At 46.9% G+C, this 20159-nt stretch overlaps 1 protein-coding gene across 1 annotated transcript in view; it reads left to right on the top strand.

The window, feature by feature from the left end:
• Positions 1–2515: 2515 nt before the first annotated feature.
• LOC139239475 (solute carrier family 22 member 6-A-like) overlaps positions 2516–20159 on the top strand; it is a 62106-nt gene continuing 44462 nt past the window's right edge. The window contains exons 1-2 of the mRNA XM_070868253.1: positions 2516–2917; positions 18796–18899. Coding sequence (XP_070724354.1) covers positions 2516–2917; positions 18796–18899 — 506 coding nt within the window. The remainder of the gene's footprint in view (positions 2918–18795; positions 18900–20159) is intronic.

Consider the following 20159-nt stretch of genomic DNA (forward strand, 5'->3'; position numbering starts at 1 on the left):
TGCTCGGCAGAAGGTGGATGGAGAAGATCCACTGGAAGTGGGAAGACTTCACCCCTCCAGTGATCGAAGCCCTCTGCACTCAGAGACAAAGCAAGTCCTCACCTGAGAGTGGACCCAGCACCAGAGAGCAGACCAGCACAGCACCCGAGACGCAGACCACTCAGCACGACTGCGTGGAGATGATCCAGCTGAGATGACCCGAACGCACCTTCCAGGCTCCAGTGGCAGGACTCCGGAGGAAGAAAATCGCATCCAGAGGCGACATCAGGGGCGGAACCCGGGGAGAAGAGGATCACCGCAGTCGACATCGTGGATGGAGGAAAGATGGCGCCCAAACCATGAGGTGAGGCGCTGAAGAAAAAGATGGCAGCGTTAAGCACCAAATGGAGAAGCAGACTGGGGTAAAGAAAGCAAGGCTCTCTTAAAGGAGGCTTGCAAACCAATACAATTAAAGGGACAGTTCCACACACTCAAGCAATGTAATAGTAACTGTAAGTCAGAGACAAAATGTGTAACTGATAATCTGAATTGTATACATGCAACCACTGAGGAAAAGTCGCGCGATTATGTAACATGTGTAATTGATTATCTGAATTGTGCACATACAACCAGCGAGGAAAAGTCGTGCGATCGCGATCAGACCCACAGAGTATCCATCATAAGTAAGGAAAAGTTGTGCGATGCAGGATTTCAACTGCACGCAGCCAATGCAGCGGGCAAACATCCATCGGGAGCACACAGGTCCAGCGAGCTACCCTATGCTATAGCCTGCGTCCCAGGGACCAGAGTCATGCACCATGGAGTGTGGCCACAAGCAGCCAACACGCACGAGCTGCAAAGCAAGTGACCTCAGCAGGGCAATGGCACTGGTATCAATACCATGCCGCTGGTCGGCTCCACCTACTGCCACGAGCCTGAAGGAGCAGACTGTACAAAGGCGCAGTCCCCAGACCCCATCGCCACCAAGGCCATACCCGTAGATGTTGGGTCACCGCCCATTGTTCCCCCAACGGAAACAGGCACCAGCCAGGATCCCAAACCAAACGATGCTCAGACCAGCGAGTCAGCAGTTCCCTGTGCACTGCTTGACGACTCAGGGAGCAGCAGCAACCCGGGGCGCAAAGGACTGGGACGTCACAGGCATCTGTGAACCGTCCCGACGCTAGGGACCACGGCAACAGCCCCGAGAGCAGGCCACGCGAGCCAACCAGGTTACCACCACCAGCACCAGGCACTGAGTTGCCACCAGACTGCAGGGACACAACACAGCAGCTCCGGAACTAGCTTGTCCTCATGCACTAGTCACTGCATCGATAAGGCATCTAACGGACTTGTCGCACCACAGAACCTCAAAAAAAAAGAAAAAAATGCAAAACCCACTTTCCTGAACCTGAATGCACATGAATGCCAGGGGCCCCCGCCATAATCGATGTGGGGGGGGGGGGGTGGGGGAAAGAGAATGGAATGGTCAGGGACACACACACACACACACAAACAGCAAACATCAGCACGCTACTGCACCCAAGGTTGAAGTGACCTGCCAAGGGTCAACCAGACAGAGCCCACATAGAGCTAAGCCTAAAGCACAGTCAATGCAGAGGCGATTTGCACTGAAGGCTCAGGGGGGAGTGATGTCATGAATACTGCTGGTATTATCACAAGGTGTGCCACCAGAGGGCACAGCAGTGGGAGACTCGTAGGTTACCTGTACAGGTGTGCCTGGCCTAGTATAAAAGGCAAGCCACCAGGTGTGATCCTCACTCTGGAGTTAACTAATAAAGGACTAAGGTCACTACAGTTCAAGTACAACACACTGCCTCATGGAGGCATTACTAGAGCATCTAAGGACACTATATGTACAAATTGTAGTTTTCTGGTCAGACTGCACCCTGACACTGGGTCCAACTTTCAACCGCTGGAGGTAGTGCAGTGAAGAGCCATGAGGCTGGTCCCTCGTGGTGGGGTGGATGGTGGGGACCTGAGTTATGAGGAAAAGCTGCAGAGACATGAGCTTTTTAGCCTGGAAAGGAAGGTGATTTTATAGAAGTATCTAAGACAATAGATGGTACTGAAAAGGTTAATCTAGAATACTGCTTCAAATTAAACAGTGGGATGCAGGTTCAATCTAGTCAAAGGTAACAAGACTGATAACAAAATGTTCTATCTCATGCAGAATGGACTTGTAGGCAGAGTGGTGAAGGCGAAAGCCCAGTAATCATTTAAGAAACGATTAGAAACAACAATGGGAGGAATGTAGAGTTGTTCTGCATGAATCAATTATTATGGAAAAGTGTCTTAAGTTATACATCAGTATTTTGTCAGCTTTCTAAATATTAATTACATGTCTAGCTTTGACCAATAACAGTCATAGGTTTGGATGTCAGTATAAAAGTAACTGTGTTATCAGCAGATGAGGCATCAGTTAACCGATGGACTATTGTTCAGTACAGCCAAAGATACACAGTACGTGAACAACCCCAGCAATTAACGATCTCTCCAGCTGTAGTCCACAGCCATGGGCTTTGCTGATATCCTGGCGACTGTTGGAAATACAGGAAAATTCCAAATCATCCAGATATTTTTGATGATATTCCCAATTGTATTGATGCCTAGCCACAACCTGCTTCAGAACTTTGTGGCTGCTGTACCCGATCATCACTGTAGGATTCGTTTGGATACAAATGGCTCGAGTTACGTTAATGTTACAGACAAACTGCAGACAGAGGAGCTTCTCCGGGTTTTCATCCCTCTGGATCAGGAGCAGCAGCTGGAGAAATGCCGTGTGTATTCCTCACCCCAGTGGCACCTTCTGGATCTCAACAAAACGCAGGGAAAAAGGACTGAATACGACACACAGGTGTGCACTGACGGGTGGACGTATGACGACTCCAAGTTTAAAGCTACGGTAGTTACAGAGGTACGACTGAGAATGTCTATTTTACTTAAGTTTTCAATAGCATTGTGTATAATGTGGAACTGAAAGTTCTATAAATGGATGTGTATGCACTGGGTTAATCTGACACCCAAGAGGAGTGTTCAGTTCAAACATTCGGGTATGAGTGCAAAAACGGAAAAATGGCCCGCTGGTACAGGAGGAGTGCTCTGCTAAGGTTGAGATTTAAGTACAATGTTGGGGAAATGTAGAGAAAGCTTTACTCTATCTGCTTTGCCTGACCAGGGCATGATTGTTTTAAGAACCTAACAGGTTCACTTATGTCTTTTACCTGGACTGGCCTATATGTGACTTCAGTCCCACACCAATGTGGTAATTTCTGAAGTGGAGTTGCAAGCCATTCAGTAATATCAAACCACTCCAAAGAATATGGACTGAAGTGGTTCAAGAGGAAGGCCCACTACCACCCTCTCAGGGAAACTAGAAATGCCAGCCTTACCAGCAGCATTTAGATACGGGGAATGAATTAAAAAGTAGAGAGCCTGTTAAGGCAGTTTCCCACGATTATTGCCAGGCAGGTGTGGATGGTGGCACCCCAAATGATCACCTGGAAAGCAAAGAAGCACCAATATTAGCCATATCTCACTGGTGTATCAGATCTGCTGTACCAGCTTTTTTAGGGAATAGGAGCATCCATATGCACTAATCGTCTGCTCAAGCGAGAAATGTTTGTTTCTCTCTGCAGATATGGTTCTGTGGATGCTGGTGGATGGGCACAGAGCACCTAAGCTTTCTGGCAGCCCTCTGTTGTCCTCCAAATACCTTAGATTGGGAGCTTCCCATTTATAAACACATTGGGCTGGATTTTACCAACCTCGATGGGTCCGTGGCGGGTGGCGTCGGTGCTGTACAACACTAACAGTTTCCCCGCCTTGCTGCTGTCCAAATTGATTTTCCCCTGATGAGGCTTATTAAGCCCGCCCAGCTTGTTTGCCAGCCAATTGAAGGAAGCGGGTCTGATGACATCATTTGATAATGTGCCATCAGCCGGTTCCTTAAAAGGGACCATACGCAAATTTATTTTAACATTTGTGCTGTCGGTGTTGTAGAACATTGAGGTGCCACCGACAAGCACTGCATAGAGGTATACAGCTGCACCCAGGCTCTCCCATGACTCCCTTCAGATGCTGATGGAGAGTCACTGCATGCTGGGAGGCTCTCTTCCCTTCCAATGGGCGGAAGAGACCTCCCCAGGAGACCAACGCAGTCTGGTTGCACATTACACAGGAGGGCACAAGCAGGGATGTCATCAGGAGGACTAGGCTGCAGTGATCTCAGTAGATCACGAAATGTTACTGCAAAGCCACACTCAACCTCATTCTGCTGTGCCATTCATCATATCCCCATCACTCTGCCTTCCCTACCCTACTCCTGCACATCCTTACACCAACTTAGCTTGCACATCTACCCATCCCTCTCTATCTACATTATCACTTCCCCATCTCACTCGCCACCCTTAACACTCACCTTCATCCTAGTCCAATCATACCAACTAACAACACAAAAGGGTAGGCACTTGGGTGTTTTATGCAATGTTCGTGTAAAGTTTCTGTTAATGTGGTGTCAAACATTGCAACCTTTATGTTCAACATTTTGCGTTCTTGGACAGATTTGTGTGCACTTTTAACAGTGGCTTAATGAGTTGCAGTGAATGGTGAGACATGCCTACATCCTAGGGTTTTGAAAGAGGTGGCTATAGAAATAAAGTCATCTTCCAAAATTCCAAAGATTCCAGAATGGTTCCCATGGATTGGAAGATAGCAAATGTAACCCCACTATTTAAGAAAGGAGGGTGAGAGATAAAGGGAAACTACAGACCAGTTAGTCTGATATCAGTAATAGGGAAATTGCTAGAATCTATTATTAAGTATGTGGTAACAGGGCACTAAGAAAATAATAAGATTGGGTAGAGTCAACACGGATTTATGAGATAGTTTCAAGGGCACCGATGCTGATGGAATAGATGGCAGGTGAAGTAGAGATGACAGAAGCGATTTGTCAATGGTGGGAGAGGTAATGAGGTCCAATTGGATTGAGACTTGTGTAAAGACTTGCAGCATTCTGAATCTGTAGTGGAAATGCCGTTTAGAGAAGCTAGTGGCTGAGGGAAGATATCTGATTCAGCTTCGATCTTTGACTTGACATTTCAAGCTGTCAACTCATCAGCTGAAACCATGGCAAAGGTATGCCGGCATAGTGGCTATGTTACTAGACTCATAATCCAGAGGCCTGGATGAATGATCCAGAGGTGTGAGTTTAAATCCCGCCATGGCAGCTGGGGAATTTAAATTCAGTTAATTAAATAAATCTGGAATAAAAAGCTAGTATCAGTAATGGTAACCATGAGACTACCGGATTGTTGTATCTGGTTCACTAATGCCCTTTTGGGGAAGGAAATCTGTCGTCCACACCTGGTCTGGCCTATATGTGATTCCAGGCCCAGAGCAACATGGTTGACTCTTAACTGCCTTCTGCAGTTCAAGCAGGCAGCTCACCACCACCTTCTGAAGGGCATTTTGGGATGGGCAATAAATTCCAGCGCGTCCACATCCTATGAACGGATAAAAAAAAGTGGCACCTCCCACCTCAGCTTCACTGACAAGGTCTTACGCACAGCTGGAAACCAGTGGGCGACCTGTCAAAATAAAAAAGCTCAGAAAAGAGCATTGTTAATTGGCTGTAAACAAGCCACTAATCATTTCAACTGCCTCCCCCGCCGCTGTGTGTTGGGTCTGTCAGCACTGACATTTGGGAAAGGTGCATGGCGGCAGTTACACAGCAGGGTCAAAATATTTTCCCACCTGACCCGCCACCGATCACGCCTGTTGACCACCCAGAAAACTCCTCCAGTTGTTCCTAGGACAGTAACACTAAGACTAAAGTAATAGATTGGAAAAAAGATAATATTGAGGGGATGAGAATGGAACTAGGGAAGATAAACCGTAATTTTTATTTGACAGACCAAGAGATAAAACCGCAATGGGAAATATTTAAAATGGTTATCAATAGAGTTCAGAAGAAATATATTCCTCTAAAAAGCAAGAACAAGCTAGCCAATAAACACCATGGATGAATAAAATGATACAGGTAAAATTGAAATGAAAGAAAAATTCATACACTAAATGCATTGGCAATAAAGGAGAGAATGAGAATAGGGAATACAAAGAGGTTAAGAAAGAAGTTTTAAAAAAAGGAAAGCAAAGCAGAACTATAAATTTAAATTATCAAGGAAAATTAAAAGAAATAGTAAAGTATTCTACAGCCATATAAATAATAAAATGAGAATTAGGATAGGGATAGGGCCACTAAGGGATGGACAAGCTAAACTCACAGGTAATGGCAGTGAAATGGCAGTAATATTGAATAGTTACTTTGCCTCATATTTACCAGGGAGACTAACATGATTAACATGACATTAGAAGAAGAGATCAAAAAAGATATAAAGATATTTAAGATAGAAAGGGGGAGATAACTGATAAACTAATAACATTCAGAGGATAAAACCCATGGTCCTGATGGACTGCATCCACGCATATTAAAAGAAGTTAGGGAAGAGATAGCAGAGGCACTATTACATATATATATGAATTCATTAGAAAATGGAATCGTGCCAGAGGACTGGGGAATAGCTAATGTTATTTGTATATTAAATAAAAGGAGAAAGGTGGTGGTCCAGAGGAGGAGGAATGTCCTGTACCTCCAGAAGGGAAGGAGTCTACCTCACCCTCCTATCCCTCTCTCCTGCAGCAGCTGGCGAAACTCTGCCTGGCCTCATGTCCTCCTCCCATTCCTCCTGTAGACCTTGAGGAACCCCTAGCAAGATGCCGATGACCAAGCACTCCTTTCTCCTGGTGACTCCTATAAGAGATAGAGTAGCACAAGACTCGCTCTTTTTTAAGTGAAGTCCTCAGAGAATTTCCAGAATAGATGTTGACAGAGTACTGGTGAAGGCTTGACAAGGTGTTGCAGAAAGTCTCTTGACGTTTCGAAAGTCCTCTTCAAACCTCCAGCAACAAGATGGTATTACCTTTAAGTAGCGCTCAAAATCCTCAGCAATGACTGGTTTATGCCCAAGCAGCTGGTCACTGTTAGGAGAGAATGTTAGGTTAAGCGCACAAAAAAAGGGCCTTGAAAATGTTTGGAGTGTCCCCCAGATCGGGGGTCACTTGACCTAATGTTTATTTGTCTCCTTTAAAAGAGTTGTTAGGTTAAGCGCTAGCCATCAAAACGCTGTGCAGCCTCGTTAATGTGTGCGAGCAGTCAAGTTAAGTGGCAATCAGCTGCTTAACGAACCTTCAGAAGAAGGGTGATGGGCATGCACATAGAAATGATGTGGTATATTTGGACTTTCAGAAGGCTTTTGACAAGGTCCCACACAAGAGATTAATGTGCAAAGTTAAAGCACATGGGATTGGGGGTAGTGTGCTGACATGGATTGAGAACTGGTTGTCAGACAGGAAGCAAAGAGTAGGAGTAAATGGGGACTTTTCAGAATGGCAGGCAGTGACTAGTGGGGTACCGCAAGGTTCTGTGCTGGGGCCCCAGCTGTTTACACTGTATATTAATGATTTAGACGAGGGGATTAAATGTAGTATCTCCAAATTTGCGGATGACATTAAGTTGGGTGGCAGTGTGAGCTGCGAGGAGGATGCTATGAGGCTGCAGAGCGATTTGGATAGGTTAGGTGAGTGGGCAAATGTATGGCAGATGAAGTATAATGTGGATAAATGTGAGGTTATCCACTTTGGTGGTAAAAACAGAGAGACAGACTATTATCTGAATGGTGACAGATTAGGAAAAGGGGAGGTGCAACGAGACCTGGGTGTCATGGTACATCAGTTATTGAAGGTTGGCATGCAGGTAGAGCAGGTGGTTAAGAAAGCAAATGGCATGTTGGCCTTCATAGAGAGGGGATTTGAGTACAGGGGTAGGGAGGTGTTGCTACAGTTGTACAGGGCCTTGGTGAGGCCACACCTGGAGTATTGTGTACAGTTTTGGTCTCCTAACTTGAGGAAGGACATTCTTGCTATTGAGGGAGTGCAGCGAAGGTTCACCAGACTGATTCCCGGGATGGCGGGACTGACCTATCAAGAAAGACTGGATCAACTGGGCTTGTATTCACTGGAGTTCAGAAGAATGAGAGGGGACCTCATAGAAACATTTAAAATTCTGACGGGGTTAGACAGGTTAGATGCAGGAAGAATGTTCCCAATGTTGGGGAAGTCCAGAACCAGGGGTCACAGTCTAAGGATAAGGGGTAAGCCATTTAGGACCGAGATGAGGAGAAACTTCTTCACCCAGAGAGTGGTGAACCTGTGGAATTCTCTACCACAGAAAGTTGTTGAGGTCAATTCACTAAATATATTCAAAAAGGAGTTAGATGGAGTCCTTACTACTAGGGGAATCAAGGGATATGGTGAGAAAGCAGGAATGGGGTACTGAAGTTGCATGTTCAGCCATGAACTCATTGAATGGCGGTGCAGGCTAGAAGAGCCGAATGGCCTACTCCTGCACCTATTTTCTATGTTTCTATGTTTCTATGATAGGTCCAATGGCAAGGCTGCCAGAGAGTCTCAGTAATGTCAAGGAGCGTGGAGGAGTCCACCACAATCATTGCATGGGCCTCTGAGCAGAGCATGGAGCCCAGGATTTCCAGTTTGGAAATGATGGTATATTTCCAGAGACTGTGGCCATCCCAGATGTGAGTGCGTGCATGATGAGCGTTGTTGCAGTCTCAATTGCTGCACAGGCAGAAGCAACTCAACGTCTTAATACTGCAGCGGAAGCTCAGACTGCTATCATGCAGTCTCAGCTTGGTAGCATCCAAGCTGTAACTACTCTCATGCAGTCTCAGCGTGATGCCTCCCAAGCTCAGACTGCTCTCATGCAATCTCAGCTTGAAACCACCCAAGCTCTGACTGCTGTCAGTGTGGCTGGGTTTGCCGCTGTTGACCGGGGCTTTCACGGCGTCACAGCAGACCAGCAATCTGTCCTCCAACAGATTGCTAGGAAGGCTGAGGTGCAGCCCCAGGGGAGTGGCAGTGAGTTAGTGGAGCAGGAATCAGCTGATCTCTCTCAGACGGACAGCATTCCTACTCACACTGCTGCCACCCCGCCATTGCCCTTGCAGCTGCCTTGCAGAGCCAGCCAGCCCAGACTGCTGCCGCACATGCCGAAGTGGTGCAGTCTACAGCCACCCCTGCTAGAGCCAAAGCTGCTTGAGGTCGTCCTACAAGGCCATCTGAAGTCTCCTGTACAGAAACTGAGCAGCCTTCTGTTATATATGTAAACCTGCAAATACCTTGTTTAACCACCAGAGGGCTCATCCCCTGGAGTCCCAAGGGACCCCACAATCCCATGGGAGCACCTGTACTTAAGGAGGCCTCACAGGCTGGAGAGGCACTCTGGAGACCTGCAATAAAAGATTACGGTCACACTTTACTTTACGCTCACAGTATCTAGTCAGACTCTTTTTGCATACATTACAACTGGCGACGAGATACAGATATCGACTTTACTTTGAACTCACAGTATCTGGTCAGACTTTTTATACATACATTACAACTGGTGACGAGATACAGATAATAAATCCCACCGCAACGATGCAGAGAACAGTGGGCATGCTGGAGAAATTTTCGGACGGAGATGATTGGGAAACCTTCGTGGAGTGACTCGACCAATACTTCATGGCCAACGAGCTGGAAGGAGAAGCAAATGCTGCCAAACGATGGGCGATTCTCCTCACCGTTTGCGGGGCACCAACATATGGCCTCATGAAAAATCTGCCTGCTCCAGCGAAACCCACAGAGCAATCGTATGATGATTTGTGCACACTGGTCCGGGAGCATCTTAACCGGAAGGAAAGTGTTCTGATGGCGGTTCTACATGTGCAAGAAGTCTGAAGGCCAGGAAGTGGTGAGCTATGTCACTGAGGTAAGACACCTTGCAGGACGTTGTGAATTTGAAGGACATTTGGAGCACATGCTCAGGGACTTCTTTGTACTTGGCATTGGCCATGAAGTAATACTTCGCAAACTTTTGACTGTAGAGACCCCAACCTTGAGTAAAGCCATAGCGATAGCCCAGGCGTTCATCGCCACCGGTGACAATACCAAGCAAATCTCTCAGCACACGAGTGCTGCTACAAGTACTGTGAACAAAGTAATGTTGTTTTCGAATCATAATGCACGTCCGCAGATGTCTCAGAGTCCACCATCAAGGATGATGAATGCTAGGCCACTAACACCTTGTTGGCGCTGCGGGGGTGATCATCGTTTCCATTCATGCCGCTTCAAAGGATACGTTTGCAAGGGCTGTGGAACAATGGGACAGCTCCAACGTATGTGCAGGCGAGCTGCAAACCCTGTTAATTCTGCAAACCACCATGTTGCAGAGGAGGACAGATCCACAGCAGATCACGATGAATCAAAGCCTCAGACCGAGGAGGCAGAGGTATATGGGGTGCACACATTTACCACCAAGTGTCCCCCTATAATGCTGAAGGTTGAATTGAATGGACTCCCGGTGTCAATGGAGCTAGACACGGGCGCGAGCCAGTCCATTATGAGCAAAATGACTTTCGATAAATTGTGGTGCAACAAGGCTTCAAGGCCAGTCCTGACTCCCATTCATACTAAACTGAGAACTTACACAAAGGAACTGATTCCCATAATCGGCAGTGCTACTGTAAAGGTCTCCTACTCTGGGTGGTACCAGGCGATGGCCCCACACTGCTCGGCAGGAACTGGTTGGGGAAGATACTCTGGAACTGGGACGACGTCCGAGCGCTCTCACCTGTCGACGACACTTCGTGTGCCCAAGTCCTAAACAAGTTCCCCTCATTATTCGAACCAGGCATCGGGAAGTTCCAAGGAGCAAAAGTGCAGATCCACCTAATTCCGGGGGCGCGACCCATCCACCACAAGGCGAGAGCAGTACCGTACATGATGAGAGAGAGGGTGGAGATTGAGCTGGACCGGCTGCGACGAGAGGGCATCATTTCGCCGATCGAATTCAATGAGTGGGCCAGTCTGATTGTTCCAGTCCTCAAGGGCGATGGCATCATCAGAATCTGTGGTGATTACAAAGTAACTATCAATCATTTCTCCCTGCAGGATCAATACCTACTACCAAAAGCAGACGACCTTTTTATGACGCGGGCGGGAGGAAAGACGTTCACAAAGCTGGACTTGACCTCGGCCTACATGACGCAGGAGCTGGAGGAAGCATCGAAGGCCCTCACCAACACGCACAAAGGCCTCTTCATCTACAACAGATGCCCGTTTGAGATTCGATCAACCGTGGCGATATTCCAGAGAAACATGGAAAGCTAACTGAAGTCGGTCCCGTGCACCGTGGTCTTCCAGGACGACATCTTGGTTACAGGTCGGGACACAGTCGAGCATCTGCAGAACCTGGAGGAAGTTCTTAGTCGGCTTAATCATGTGGGGCTCAGGTTAAAAGGCTCAAAGTACGTTTTCTTGGCGCCTGAAGTGGAGTTCCTGGGGAGAAGAATCGCGGCGAACGGCATCAGGTCCACCGATTCGAAGACAGAGGCAATCGAGAATGCACCGAGGCCACAGAATGTGATGGAGCTGCGGTTGTTTCTAGGACTCCTGAACTACTTTGATAACTTCTTACCGGGTCTCAGCACACTGTTCGAACCACTGCACGCTTTACTGCGTAAAGGAGACGAATGGGTATGGGGTAAAAGCCAAGAAAATGCCTTTGTAAAAGCTAGAAAACTGTTATGCTCAAACAAATTGCTTGTGTTGTATGATCCATGTAAGCGTTTGGTACTAGCATGTGATGCGTCGTCGGGTGTGTATTGCAACAAGCTAATGAATCTGGGAAATTGCAACCGGTTGCTTATGCATCCAAAAGTCTGTCTAAGGGGGCCTACAGCATGATTGAAAAAGAAGCGTTAGCGTGTGTTTATGGGGTAAAGAAAATGCATCAATATCTGTTTGGGCTCAAATTTGAATTGGAAACTGACCATAAGCCCCTGATATCCCTCTTTTCGGAAAGTAAGGCGATAAATACGAATGTATCAGCCCGCATCTAGAGATGGGCGCTCACGTTGTCCGCATACAACTACACCATCCGCTACAGGGCAGGCACAGAAAACTGTGCCGATGCTCTCAGTAGGCTGCCATTGCCCACCATGGGGGTGGAAATGGAACAGCCCGCAGATTTAGCTATGGAAGCATTCGAGAGTGAGCAATCACCTGTTATCGCCCAACAGATTAGAACCTGGACGAGCCAGGACCCCTTACTGTCCTTAGTAAAAAAAACTGTGTGCTTCACGGGAGCTGGTCCAGTGTCCCATTAGAATTGCAGGAGGAAATAAAGCCATATCAGCAGCGCAAAGATGAAATGTCTTTACAGGCAGACTGCCTTCTGTGGGGTAATCGGGTAGCGATACCAAAAAAGGGCAGGGACACTTTCATTAGTGATCTCCACAGTACCCACCCAGGCATTGTAATGATGAAAGCGATAGCCAGATTCCACGTGTGGTGGCCCGGTATCGATGCGGACTTTGAGTCCTGCGTGCACAACTGTAACACATGTTCACAGTTAAGCAATGTACCCAGGGAGGCGCCACTAAGTTTATGATCTTGGCCCTCCAAATCGTAGTCTAGGGTCCATGTTGACAATGCAGGCCCGTTCTTGGGAAAAATGTTCCTAGTGGTTGTAGATGCGTACTCCAAATGGATTGAATGTGAGATAATGTCGGCAAGCACGTCTGCTGCCATCACTGAAAGCCTGCAGGCTATGTTTGCCACGTACGGCCTGCCTGATGTCCTTGCGAGTGACAACGGGCCGTGTTTCACCAGAGTTCATGAGCCAAAATGGGATCTAACATGTCACAACATGTTCAAACCAGCATCCAATGGTCAGGCAGAGAGACCAGGCGGTTTCAACAAAGTACATATCATGATAGCGCAAATGTGTCATGCGGAATTGAGATTAATGATCCTGTATTTGTGTTGAACTGAAGGGGAGTAGGGTGTTTCGGGTCAAACTTTCAAATGGATTCGTCTACAGGAAACACTTGGACCAAATGAAACTCAGATTCACGGACTATCCAGAGCAACCCACATTAGACCCTACCTTTTTCGACCCCCCAACACACACACCAGTGGCAACTGACACAGCGGTTGACCACGAAGCAGAACCCATCACCCGCAGCAGCCTAGCAGGACTCACCACACCAGGCAGCCCAGCAAGGCCAGCTGCACAGCAGCCAAGCGAGGGCCCAACAAACGACTCACCAAAACCAGCATTTGCACCGAGACGATCCATATTGACTCACCTTGTAAATAGTTACACTATTGACTTCGGGGGGGGGGGGGGGGGTGGGGAGTGTTGTTATATATGTAAACCTGTAAATACCTTGTTTAACCATCAGCGGGCTCATCCCCTGGAGTCCCAAGGGATCCCACAATCTCTTGGGAACAACTGTATTTAAAGAGGCCTCACGAGCTGAAGAGGCACTCTGGAGACCTGCAATAAAAGACTAAGGTCACACTTTACTTTGAGCTCACAGTATCTGGTCAGACTTTTTATACATACATTACACCTTCCACCAAACGTGCTGCAGCCACTGGGGAAGCACCGTGCAGGAGCACTAGATCAGGAAAGGGCATAGGAAAGACAGACACTAAGGGATTGCACGAGGGTGATTTGTTAATTGTATTCATGTAAATTTGTGGCAGATGATTATAGATAAATTGATTGACTTTGTTTGCAATCTTTTGTGGTGTCTCTCATTTCAGCTTTGCACGCAGGACGCTGTGATATGGTGCGAGACAGGGATGATATGATGGGGATCTGGGGTTTCATTCATGCGAATTGGAGTCTGATGAGCCGGTCACAGACAGCCCATGCGGAAGGCAGATTGTTTGGTTGCCTCCTCCCTCCTGTCCTCCTCCTCAACCTGTTCCTGAGGTGATCCTGAAATCCCTGGTGGCAAGGGCTGCATCCTCATGATGGCCCAGTTGTGGAGCATGCAGCAGACCACCAAAAAATGCGACATCCATTCAGCCAAGTACTGGAGGGCTCCTCCCGAGCAGTCAAAGCAGCGGAACTTCAGCAGACCGATGGTCTGCTCGATGATGTTCCTGGTGGCAGTGTGGCTTCCATTATATGAGTGCTGGGCATGAGTGTTGGGGTTGCGGAGGGGAGTCATGAGCCAGGTTGCGAGCTGATAGCCCCCCGTCTCCAAACAGCAATCCTCGAACATGATGTGGTGGCTGGAAGAGTACTGGCACACCAGTCTGGCACTGGGCAGCAGGCATTGACATTGAGGATTCGCTGTGCGTGGTCGCACACCAATTAAGTGAGTGATAGCCTTTGCGGTTACGGAAGATCTTAGGATTGGTATACGGCACCCGCAAAGCTACGTGGGTGCAGTTGATGGGAAGCTATTCTGGCAAAGCATTCTCGTTCTGCTTCTCTCTGGTGATCAGGAAGCCAATATAGTACCGTCTCCTGGTGTAGAGAGTCTCAGTGACTTCCCGGATGCAGCGATGGACAGCGAACTGCAAATTGTTAGCTATGTCTTGTAAGGGGTTTTCAGGGAGTGTTGTTGTGCCTTGGGTGTCTCTCTCTGGGCTTCTGCCCTCACAGCTTATGCCTGGCCTGTGAGGTACCCTGAGTGCTGCAAGAGCACCCCTGGAGAGACTGTGTCCACAGCTTATGAAGGGGGTTTTGAGGCTCGTGCGTCCCCACAGCTTATGCCTAGCCTGTGAGGCACCTGTGAGTGTCAAACACTCCTAACCCCTTCTTCCCTAGCCTGTGACACACAGTTGAGCATTTTCGAGGCGCTCCTAGCTTCCCTTACACTGTTCTGACATAAGACTCATGATCAGGAGATGTAATACAATAGAACTGAGACAAGGTGATTCCAAGAGGAACTTAAGGCTTCCAATTTATTTGACAAGGTGTATCTCAATAAACAGCAATACACCAACAAAACAATCCCCCTAAATGGACACAACGAAAATCTTTACACAAGTTTAGCAGTACAATGCCCAACCTCCCACCTTTCCTGGCCTAACTGAGTTGGGAGTTCTGGGGTCCAGAGGTTATACTCACTACTGTGCCTTCTGCAGTCTAGTGGTTTGTTTCTTCTATCTTCGGTGTCTTCGGACACTGGTTTTCCTTCAGTGTCGAGAGTCTTGCTGGTTGTGGTTATTGGATGACGAGGGCAGGGAACCACCCACACTGGTCAGAAACCCCTTTTTATAGCCAGATTATCCAGTCCGCCTCTTCTGCTGAAATCGATTCTTCCCATTGGTGGGCTTTGTGATTTTGAAAAATGCAGCAGTTTTAGATCATTGCGGGTTTTTTCCACTGATGTTAACCTACTCAAGGTTTGAGTGGGTGTTGATTGCGTTGGCCTCCTGTAGCCATTGTGTAGGCCCTTGGGTTGTTTCGGGTTCCCTGGTTTCTAAAGGTCTGCATAATTTTCCTTCAATTTAGTTTTTCTAACCTACTCAAGGTTTGAGTAGGTGTTAATTGGGTTGGCCTCCTGTAGCCATTGTGTAGGTCCTTGGTTTGTTTTGGGTCCCCTAGTTTTCTGAAGATCTGCATAATTTCCTTCCATAGTGTAAACATGGGGAAGACAATAGTCCGATAATGGCTGTGAGTCAGTCCCAGTTTTCGAGCAAGTGCTCTCCCATTGGCTTGAAAGCCCCATGCTTCGGGCTGACTCTGTCCCACCATTGGCCCTCCGGTGTCCTCCCCTGTCCAATCACTGCTCTGCCATGGTCAAACTGTATCGGTTTCAATTCACAGCACAGACTGATCCCACAGCCCTTTTCCTTCTGGGTAAAATGAGGGGGTTTTCGTCCTCCCCTACAGTCTCCTGCTGCAGACTGCAAGGATCCACTGTCAAAGAAATTGAGGGCCAAGGTAACTTTGACTGCCACTGGGAGAGCTGTGGTCGCCCTGGTTTGAGGCTAGAGATCTGGTCGCAAGAGGTGGCAGTTATGTAACCAGCTTCGCGGTGAAGCGGAGCCTCCTAAGACACTGCTCCTCGCTTAATTAAAGGTAGGAGAAGCGCTGTCGGGAGACCCTAAGAGGGAAAGGCCTCCTGTTCAGAGCCCTGATAGCCCTCCTCCTCCCTCTGTGCACATGTTCCCATCTTTTTCGCTGCCTGCACTTACTTTGTCCTAGATCCTGGAGTGCGAGGTCGACTGCCAGTACAGCCCCCATAACTTTTACAAAGTATTGTGGATTGAAGTGTTTTGAAATAATGATGGAGTTTTTTTACTTACCAGAACAATCCCAGTTAACAACTAACCTTAACATGACTAAAGAAAACTCTTGCAGTTGCAGGAAGTAGCACACAAGCACTTAAACTGCAAAACTCTGTCAGGTGCGAATGATTGATGATGATCCATTTAAATAGCGTTGCTGGAGCCGGCTTCTTGCTGCTGCACGCCACCTCTACCGTTGTTGCTTTCTCCAGCGGTAACTGAAATGGCCAAAACGAAGTTAGGAGATTGGGCATCAAATGAGCGTTGCACACTCACTTATGTCATGAGCTCCATGATTGCGATGTCCCCGGCGAGCGAGTATTGCAGCAGCGCTACTGGCATCTCAGATATGCTGTGTGCCGCTGGAACCACCATCAGCTGGTGGTAGAGAATCGACCGGCATTTTAGCACCATCTTGTGGCACTAACCACATGAATTTCTCCCCCAACAGTCTAAATGGGGTAGAAGAACAGAGAGATCTGGGGATAGAGATACACAAACCACTAAAAGTAGTGACAGGAGCCTTGTAAGAAAGGTACAGCAATAATCATGGGTGAGTTTAATCTTCATATTGATTGGACAAATCAAATTGGCAAAGGTAACCTTGAGGAAGAGTTCATAGAGTGTATCCGGGATGGTTTCTTTGAACAATAAGTTGTGGAACTAACCAGGGAGCAGACTATTTTAGATCTGGTAATGTGTAACGAGTCTGGATTAATTAATGATCTTGTCATGAAGGATCCTCTTGGGAAGAGTGATCATAGCATGGTAGAATTTCAAATTCAGTTTGAGGGTGAGAAAGCTAATTCTCAAACTAGTTTCCTGAACTTAAATAAAGGTCATTACAAGGGTATGAAGGCAGAGTTGGTTAAGGTGGACTGTAAAAATATATTAAAGGGTCAGACTATAGAAAAGCAGTGGCAAACATTTAAGGAGACATTTCATAACTCTCAGCAAAGATTTATTCCAGTGAGAGAAAAAAAGATGCTAAAAGAAGGATGAATCATCCCTGGCTAACTAAGGAAGTAAAGGATGGTATCAAATTGAAAACAAAGGCATATAATGTTGCGAAGGACAGTGGAAGGCCAGAGGATTGGGAAATTATTAGAAACCAGCAAAGGATGACTAAAAAAACAATAAAGACAGAGAAGATACCATATGAGAGTAAACTAGCAAGAAATATAAAAACGGACAGTAAGAGCTTCTACAAAAAGGTATAAAAAAAAGGAAGCTAGTAGCTAAAGTAAATGTTGGTCCCTTAGAGGATGAGACTGAAGAATTAATAATGGGAAACAGGGAAATGGCAGAGACTTTGAACAAATATTTTGTATCGGTCTTCACGATAGAGTACACGAAAAACATCCCAATAATTGATAATCAAGGTGCTATGGGGGGGGGGGAGGGGGGCGAACTTAAAACAATCACTATCACTAGAGATGAAGTACTTGGCAAACTAGTGGGACTAAAGGTGGACAAGTCCCCTGGACCTGATGGCCTACATCCTAGGGTCTTAAAAGAAATGGCAGTAGAGATAATGGATGCACTGGTTGTAACCTACCAAAATTCCTGAATTCTGGAGAGGTTCCAGCGGACTGGAAAACCGCAAATGTAACGCCCCTATTTAAGAAAGGAGGGAGACAGAAAGTAGGAAACTATAGACCAGTTAGCCTAACATCTGTCATTGGGAAAATTCAATCAAACAGAGCCAGCATGGTTTTATGAAAGGGAAATCATGTTTGACAAATTTGCTGGAGTTCTTTGAGGATGTAAAGAGCAGGATGGATAAGGGGGAACCAGTGGATGTGATGTATTTGGATTTCCAGAAGGCATTCGATAAGGTGCCACATAAAAGGTTACTGCTCAATGAGCTTCTGACCACGTATCCACACCATAACTAAAACCATATACTTCCACCTCCATTAACATCGCCCGTCTCCGCTCTTGCCTCAGCTCATCCGCCGCTGAAACCCTCATCCATACCTCTGTTACCTCTAGACTTAACTATTCCAACGCATTCCTGGCTAGCCACCCACATTCTACCATACCCAAAACTCAGTTGCCCATGTCCTAATTCTCATCAAGTCCTGTTCACCCATCACCCCTGTGCTTACTGACCTACATTGGCTCCCAGTTAAGCAATGCCTAGATTTCAAAATTCTCATCCTTGTTTTCAAATCCCTTCATGACCTCACACCTCCCTATCTCTGTAATCTCCTTCAGCCCCTCAACCCCCGAGATATCTGCGCTCCTCTAATTCTGCCCTCTTGAGCATTCCTGATTATAATCGCTTAACTATTGGTGCCCGTTGCCTAGGCCCTAAGCTCTGGAACTCCCTATCTAAATCTCTCCGCCTCTCTACCTCTCTTTCATCTTTTAAGACGCTCCTTAAAACCAACTTCTTTGGCCAAGCTTTTGGTCACCTGCCCTAATTTCTCCTTATGTGGCTCGGTGTCAAATTTCTTATTTTATAATACTCCTGTGAAGCGCCTTGGGATGTTTTATTATGTTAAAGGCACTATACTGTATAAATACAAGTTGTTGTTGTTGTTGTTATCAGTTCCATTCTTGTTTTGACAGTGGGACTTAGTGTGCAACCAGAAGTCGCTGAAATGGATCGCTCAATCTATCTACATGGCTGGTTTGCTGACAGGAGCCATAATACTGGGCAGGCTTTCTGACAAGTAAAAAAAGCAGGATGGATAATACTAAGAGTTGTTTCTTTTGGGGTTGAGCTCACAACTGAATATCTCAAACTCAAAGTGCAAGACCAACCTGATGTGAAGCGAAAATTGTGCCAGCTAAACTCTTAGTATAAAAAAAATCACTGTTTCAATTGGTAAACATGGGTTATATATAACTATGGGTTCTATTTACATGCGTAGAGGCATCAAAGAGCCTGGATGCTAAATGGGTGTATTACAAATTTGGGTCTGTCATAGACATTTTCTTGGATTCAGTGGTATCCTATTCTCTTCGTATTTTCGAGGAAATTCCAGATATATATTATAAAACACAGCATTTAAAAGTAACTCTTTTGCCAAATCTTTTCTGTGAAAAGGTGGTTAAAATAATCAATTACAACAGGCTAAACAAACTATTTTTTAGTACCTTGTCCTTTGTTCATTAAAATTTCTTTCTGTCATCTCTTCAAGGTACTGACTGCTGCGGCAGTACAGTTCAATAGGCAGCAGCTGCTCTCATATTGAGCTATTTTTTTTTCCTTTATGTGGCACTTTCAATATTATATTAACGTAAGTCTGTGGTTGCGAAATTGACAGTGCCCCGTTTAGAGGCAGTAACCTTCCGGGGCCAGGACATTAATCGCCTGGCTTGGAAGTTCCACCCTGGCGCAGAATTCGGCCCTGCCGCCCATCAGTGGCGGCCGAGCGCTATCAGAGGTGCTCTGTGTCTGTGGAGGAGTGCTCCTGGGGCGGTAGAACAGCGCTGAGCCCAGCGCTGCAATCCGGAGCTCAGCAAACCATCGGCAACATCAATTAAAGGGGAGGACCACTGCGTCCTCTGCAGTTCTTTTGGTGGCCGCCACTGGGCCACAAGGGATGCCCTCGACCAGGCCCACAGCCTGCCACCCATAACGGAGTGCTGGGCTGCAGGATGGCGGCCTAGTTGAGGCAAGGGCCGCCATTGTCAGGCCGACAGAAAAATATGCCGGCCCACGGCAAAGCTGGTGGTGACGTCGGCCGGTGCCATCCTTGTCGCCTACGGGCAATTCCTCCCGTGGGACGCAAATGGGTCGGCGCGCACCCCAATAACAACATGCCAAACCTCAATCAAATTTCCCAAGTCTACGCTTTTCGAAAGTATATAGAGCCTCTCTGGGTATTAAATGTGTTTTAGACTGAAAAATAATCTTGTAGCCCTCCTCTGCACCCTTTTCAATGCCTCAATATCACCACCATGTGAAGAGACTAAAACTGGATAGA

Source organism: Pristiophorus japonicus, chromosome 27, assembly GCF_044704955.1.
Source record: "Pristiophorus japonicus isolate sPriJap1 chromosome 27, sPriJap1.hap1, whole genome shotgun sequence".
In the NCBI taxonomy this organism is placed as follows: Eukaryota; Metazoa; Chordata; class Chondrichthyes; family Pristiophoridae; genus Pristiophorus; species Pristiophorus japonicus.